The following is a 7,423-nucleotide window of genomic DNA, read 5'->3' on the forward strand; positions in this document are numbered from 1 at the left end:
GAATGAACTTCCTCCATAAAATCAAATGCTACTATCAATCAATTTGTACCTTCTTGAGTATCTCATAATTTTTTCCCCAGTCTACTTTTCTGTGCAGATAGCAATTCCTGCTTCACTATTATTTAGAAAAAAAATCTGAATATTCTCCATTTAAATATATTTCATTCCATGAACTCCAATATAAATAAACTGTCTCACTAAAATCCTGTCTAGCCGATTACAGTGGAATGTAGTTTACATACAGTTCTTCCTTAAAATAATTATTTCTCTTTCTTGTTTGTGTGAATAGTAACAACAGTATCTTTCTTTGATGGGTGTTTAAGATGTTCAACCTGGGAAGCATTTCTATCCTTTGCAAATAAAGGAAGCCGTGGATGGACAGATAGTACAAACCAAGCAACAAAGCAGCAGGAACAAACAGGAAAAAAGGAAAGCATTTGTAAAAAAAGTAAAAAGCTCTAAGATTTAGAGGTAAAAAAAATATCTAAGAAAGAATAATCCCCTAATCTACTCAGATGTGCTCGGAAATAATTCTCAGTTCATTTAACAAGTGTATTAGATAGAGAATTTGCACATTTTCATGAAATAATGCAAGAGTATCCTGAATGCTCAGGTAGGCAAGACTGCCATAAATTTCAGACCTTGCTCCAGCAAGAGATATGTGAAATTTATAGCAGAGAGATCACAAAAATCTCTTTAAATAACTTTTTCCAATGATGTATACATCTGCTTCCTCAACAGGAAAGAAGTTCAATGCTTGAATATACAATCAAAGTTGGGATCATGAACTGTAGGTAAACTGGCTCCCTTCAACAGGCAGGTATAATATTTTTGAGTATAAAACTTACTACTACTACTAAGGTAAAGGTAAAGGTTCCCCCGCACATGCGTGCTAGTCGTTTCCGACTCTAGGGGCCAGTGCTCATCTCCGTTTCAAAGCCAAAGAGCCAGCGCTTTGTCCGAGGACATCTCCGTGGTCATGTGGCCGGCATGACTAGATGCCAAAGGCGCACGGAACGCTGTTACCTTCCCACCATAGTGGTCCCTATTTTTCTACTTGCATTTTTACGTGCTTTCGAACTGCTAGGTTGGCAGAAGCTGGGACGAGTAACAGGCGCTCACTCTGTTACGCGGCACTCGGGATTCGACCCGGCAAACTGCCGACCTTCTGATCGACAAGCTCAGCGTCCTAACCCACTGAGCCACCGCGTGTCCCTCTACTACTACTACTACTACTACTACCAAGTTATTCTATTCATATAGGAGAACAGGAATGAAATGAGGGGTCCTTGGTGCTCTCTGAGCTTGGTTGTTTTCTTGCAGACGTTTCATTACCCAAACTAGGTAAAATCGTGTTGATGTTACCTATTTTGGGTAACGACACATCTGCAAGAAAACAATCAAGCTCAGAAAGTGAGCAATTCTACTCAGTTTATACTATGAACACACTATTATCTCATAGCAGTTATCCACAGGCATATTCTTTCTGCATATACAGTCATTTATCCCCATCAGTTTAAAGGTATTAAGATGAGAATGCTTTATCCAGAGAAAAAGATGAAACAAATCCTGTTTTCTTTTCAAAAGAGTAAGGGGAAAATAAAAAAAAGAAAGAAAAATACCCGCTTCAATTCACATTTTGTTAACAAATTTAAGACTCGGCAGAAAACAAAAATCTTATCTAGATTTTTAGTCTCCGATTTTCATTTTCTCTCTTTACAGATGTTCTCAGAGTCATCAGTGAACGCAACCAGGGTCTAATAGCAACCAATAATTTTACAAAGTAATTCCAGAATTACATTTCACAGTGCCTGGACACCAAATGAAAAATATATAAATACGGTTTAGAATAAAAACAGCTTCAATTGCATTTCACAATTGAATTAATGCTGTAGACGAGGCATTCTGTTTTTTGCACTGCCCACCGGCCAAAGCCTAATTATGCTCATTCTTTTTATCATGCACGAAAAACAGATGAAAGAAAAGTTATTGCTTTAATAGCCACTTGCCATTGTCCCAAAGGAACATCCGACAAATTAATGTAGGATGGAAAATCTACATTATTCATCACAGGATAGGCATGGAGAGGGATCAGCAAAGTTTCATCTCCCTGAGAAGAAAAGAAGAAAAGGATATGGACAGTCTCAGGGGAACTGTGATCTAGGGGAAAAGTAGTTCTGCTCTCTTACACAGTTAAGGCTACATTGCTCACGTGGCTTAAATAATTATGGGGATATTTTAATTCCCAGCTAATATAAAATATGCAGCATGTGTAAGCCTAATTTTATATATTTTCCTAGATTTAAGACCTGAGAGGACTTAAACCCATTACCATTCCTGTTCTTGAAGTTTTGCCACCCCACGTTAGCACGATCTGAATTTTTCCTCTTACTTGCACACACACAAGGCACGCCATGCTACTTCTTTTAGGGTAAGAAGTATTGTAGACTTTCTACAAGTTAAATGCAATAACGGATAGTTAATGGTTTTGATCCTAACTTAGAGTAGTAGAAGAAGAAATTTGCAATAAAACTGAGTTTTGGTTGAACTTGTGATAAATTGGCCAAAATGTGGCAAAGTGATCGGTATTGTCGTTATAGTTACTGTTCACTTTTGGCACATTTTGGCCAATGTACCACAAGTTCATCACAATTAGTATGAAAGCTGCATGTACACAAGTGCAATTGGAGCCGATAACCTTCCTCCATCTTACAAAATGTTCATGAATGTTTTTAAATAAGCATCCCAGTTCCTAGGCAAACAATAAGAAAATGCTGGAAACCTGTCACCTACTTTATTTTATACTGAAGTATATATGTATTCCTTTTGAGCTTCTATTTTTTCCCCCCAAAATGGGTGCAGTCTCTTTTGATTGGGGTTGGAACAAATTTAACTTGAGAAAAAAGAATGAGTAAAAAGAAGCTGACTAGTAAAAGAAGCTAATCACTAAAGAGTCTAAAGAATCTTCAATCTAAGCATAGTAAAAATATTCGTTGTATGTGCTGACATCATGAAGAGTCAGCACTATATAGATTTGCATTTACAGGAAGAGGGTTGTTCTTACCTTGATCTATTGTCTTTTCTTACCTGAGAATGGATTCGGATGCAGTCATAATAGTATCGCCATTCATCAGGGCAGAAATCAACCGTTACTGTAAAGGACAAGCCAGGGACAAGCCGCTGCTATAAAAACAGAGCAGAACAATGAATGAATGAATGAACCTTTTATGGTCAAAGTACAACCATGTATACATTGAGGTTGGCTGAGCCTCCCTTCGTGCCCCCACCCCCCAGCTTACAGTGACACAAACCCTCCATCTTATTACACCATGTGAACTAATTGCACAACACACCGGCCTTGCAAGTCAATTATGCATAAAGTTTATAACAATTATTTCCCGTTCAAAAGCCTAACAGCCCATGGATAAAAGCTGTTCTTCAGGCTGTTGGTGCGGCTGGCTATACTCCTGTATCTCCTACCCCACGGGTCGGCAACCCGCGGCTCCGGAGCCGCATGCGGCTCTTTGAGCCGTCTCCTGCGGCTCCCAGCCGCCCGGTGCGCGCGCACCTCTTCGAACGGGCAGTGGTGCGCGCGCACCTCTCCAAATGGAGAGTGGCACCGCCCGTTTGGAGAGGTGCGCGTGCACCTCCCCTAATGGGCGGAGGTGCGCGCGCACCTCCCCAAACCTTTGGAGAGGTGCGCGCGTACCTCCGCGCGAAGGGGCAGCGGCACCGCTCTTTGAGGAAGCTGCCGCGGCCCGTCTGCAAAGCTGCCAAAAGCGGCAGCTTTGCAGACGGGCTGCGGCAGCTTTCTCGAAGAGCGACGCCGCTGCCCATTCCGAGAGGTGCACGCGCACCTCCCCGAATGGGCGGAGGTGCGCACGCACCTCCCCAAACCTTTGGAGAGGTGCGCGCGTACCTCCGCGCGAACGGGCAGCGGCGCCGCTCTTTGAGGAAGCTGCCGCGGCCCGTCTGCAAAGCTGCCGCTTTTGGCAGCTTTGCAGACGGGCCGTCGCCGTCGGGCAACCGGGAACCGGTTCCATGTCCCTTAAAAAAAGTGGCAACCGTGTGCGTCCGCACATGCGCAAAAAACCGTTAGGCGCATGCACGTGCATGGACACACGCACGCGGCTCCCACTTTTTTTAATTTGTGATGGAACCGGTTCCCAGTGGCTCTTTTCCTTTTTTAGGTTGCCGACCCCTGTCCTACCTGATGGTAGGAGAGTAAAGAGATACCATCCAGGGTGAGTCGTCCCTGAGAATCTTCCTCACTCTTCCAAGGCAGCGAGCCCTGGCGATGCCATCCAGTGGTGTCAGGGGACAGCCCACAATGTCTTGTGCTGTGCTCACCACCCTCTGTAATGCCTTCCTATCCGCGGCTGTCAGACCAGCATACCAAACCACAATACCATACGAGAGGACGCTCTCTATAGTAGACCGGTAAAAGAGGGTCATAAGCCGTGCTTTCCTATGGAAGGCTTCAAACTATATGTTCTGCAATTTGGCGAAGTTGAAAAAGGAAGAGACAAACGAAATGTGAGCACTCTCAAGGTTACTGAACCAACACTTACCAATTTGTTATATTTGATCTGGAAATAGTCTGTCTCGGGTGGAATAATATGGATATTTATAACTTCTCCGGAAATATTTATCAGTTTCTGTAGGATAAAGCAAATAATTCAAAGAAAGAAAAAAAAAGATGTTCCTGTCAGTATTTTAGGCACAATTACAGACAGAAGGCGATGTAGATAAAATGGTTAACGCTTAAGTTAACAAGGGGGACAGGAATGAAACAGAATACAGTTTGCTAACTGGCACTAGTCAATTTAGCTGGGTAACGCCCCTTCTGCAGGAGCTGCATTGGTTGATTGTGGCTTTGAGGCCAATTCAAAGTCCTGAATGTAACACCTTATACAGCTTAGGACCTCATTATCTTTTGGGAATTTTTTTCTTCTTGTAGAATCTGTCTGCCCTACTCCATCTTGGCAGGAAGAAAATACAAAACAAGTGGGATGTTGGGATTTGGAGAATCATATTCTCAGGAGCAGCTCCCTCCCTCTAAAATGCCCTCAGAGAATATCTCCCAAGGACAACAATTGTTTTTATGAACAGTAATTAATTGATTGCTTTTAAAAATATGTTTTATATTTGTTATTATTTTTATAAACTGTGAGTGGCTTTGAGTCATAAGGACTACAACGCATACTTATTTATAAATTAAGCACATTTATATGGCCACCCATCTCACATATACGTGACCAAGGTTATGTATGTGGGTAAATAATAAATAAATAAATGCATGAACTAATTTGAGGCTATTAGCTCTCAACTCTTTTGTTACTTACTAGCACTTGCTGATGATGTTTTTCTACCTCAAATCCTCCATAATGCATGATGGCAGGTTTAGCCTGTACAGCATTATTTCTTAATAGCTTTGTATAAATCTCTGAAACAAAAAAAAGAAACAATACAATAATTGGCACAGCCAGACAATAGCCCCAAGCGTTCACAATGACTAATTTTATTCTATTTTTTCTAATATTAGATGGACTGATATAATCTAACTCAAGATCTTCCCTGCACAAAAACAGCCCATTTAGTTTACCAAATTACAAGCTACCCATTCCTCAATCTGAGAGTCTTTTTTTTTTCCCTTGGCCAATATTAGGCCTCATTTTAAGGTAGTATTATTATTATTATTTTAATCCCATTTATATCCCGCCATTCTCCGAAGACTCAGGGCGGCTTACAATTTAAGCACAAACCAATGTGCTTAGCAATAGCCTTATGTGTGGGATTCAACTGCAGATCATTTATATTGTATTACTCAATTATATTATATAGGCCAAGAGGGCCTACTTCAGATGCCATCAGATCCCAACTATTGCGATCCAGGAACCTTCTCTGCTGCAGTACTTGTGCTTTGGAATATCTTAAATTCTAAGATCTGCCCTCACCCTCTTATCCTTTGGCAAAAGCCTGGGGATCAAATGGGGGAGTTCTACACTGGAGGTATTGCTGGACTGATGGCAGAGTCCACCTCCCACCCACCCACCCTGCTCTGTTTTCCACCCGTCCATTTTTTTGGTTATCATATTGTTGTATTCTCATTGTGTTGCTTTTTCATTGTTTTATTGTTCCATTATTTTATTTCTCTTCTCTTCCTTTCATTTTCTTCCTTTTTATTATTGTAAGCTGACATTTCTATCTGTCTTTGTCAATGCTGTCTTCAACTATGTATATTTACCCATGTAGTATGGCTGTAGTATTATCATTTATCCATCTTATTTTCTTCTTTACTACCCCCTCTTATTGGTATTATGACGATGACGATGATTATTTTGTTGCTTTGCATGTACACTGAGAGTTTCTGCACCAGAGATATATTCCTTGTGTGTCTAATCACTTTGGCTAAATAAAGTATTCAAATTCAAATTATCTTACATGACAATGTATGTCTTGAAATAATATAAAAGGGGACTCTTAGTGCAGTGAGATTCTCTGTTCTCCACTTGCAATCCACTATGTTTCCCCCTTCCTCAACCCCTGGAAAGGATCCTCCAACCTCAGGAGTGGATTGCAAGGGAGGAAGAAAGGGGAATGCTAACAGAGAGGGCAACAACTGGTGATAATCTACTGAATTATTATATTTGAAATGATTTTAGGTGCAACAAGATTCTGTCTATAAACCGAGGTGAGTTTGTCAAGATTATTAAGGTAACCAACAATTCTTTTTTTGTGCCTGAAAACAATCAACTTATCCCTCACTTGATTCCAGGAGGTGGTGGGGGACATCAGTTCTTTTCTGGGGTTCCTCCACAAAGCTGTCCAGAAGAAGAGATGGAGGGCTTCTGAAAGACTCTTTGGTGCTGTGGAAGTCAGTCTGAATATTACGCACAACTTCCATCCTGTTCTTGGAATTTACAGCTTCTAGAATATCAAAAAGATCATTCCTTGTTACCTGTTATGAAACATGAAACATTAAAAATAACTCCTCCCTTTTTTATGATCCTGTAATCCCTTAATTAGGGGTAGAGTCAGGGGTACTGGAGGGAACTGAGCCTTGGTGGAGCAGTGGGCTAATGCCTCCTTACGTAACACCAGCTACCTGCAATTAGTGCAGGTTCGCATCCCACCAGGCTCAAGGTTGACTCAGCCTTCCATCCTTCCGAGGTAGGTAAAATGAGGACCCAGATTGTTGGGGGCAATTAAGCTGACTTTGTAATAATGCCGCTTGGGGTGTGTGTGAAAGCCCTAATAAGCAGGCATATACATAGAATGAAGGCTACTGCTAAGCTTGTAAGCCGCCCTGAGTCTTCGGAGAAGGGCGGGATATAAATGGAATTAAAAAAAACACACCTGAGCATGCCCTTCCTGATGCCTATGTGGAGTTTGCAGCAGTTTTTTTTCTTTTCACCCTAGG

The 7,423-nt window shown here is 41.5% G+C and overlaps 1 protein-coding gene across 1 annotated transcript in view; it reads right to left on the bottom strand.

Annotated features, from left to right (window-relative positions):
• CFAP221 (cilia and flagella associated protein 221) overlaps nucleotides 1-6,907 on the bottom strand; it is a gene marked incomplete at its 5' end in the record, with an annotated part of 32,859 nt that extends 25,952 nt beyond the window's left edge. Inside the window, 5 exons of the mRNA XM_081320139.1 lie at nucleotides 2,010-2,110; nucleotides 3,088-3,183; nucleotides 4,572-4,658; nucleotides 5,346-5,446; nucleotides 6,769-6,907. Of these exons, the coding sequence (XP_081176265.1) occupies nucleotides 2,010-2,110; nucleotides 3,088-3,183; nucleotides 4,572-4,658; nucleotides 5,346-5,446; nucleotides 6,769-6,907 (524 nt within the window). The remainder of the gene's footprint in view (nucleotides 1-2,009; nucleotides 2,111-3,087; nucleotides 3,184-4,571; nucleotides 4,659-5,345; nucleotides 5,447-6,768) is intronic.
• Between the last annotated feature and the right edge of the window lie 516 nt (nucleotides 6,908-7,423).

Source organism: Vipera berus, assembly GCF_964194415.1.
Source record: "Vipera berus genome assembly, chromosome: 1".
Lineage (NCBI taxonomy): Eukaryota > Metazoa > Chordata > Lepidosauria > Squamata > Viperidae > Vipera > Vipera berus.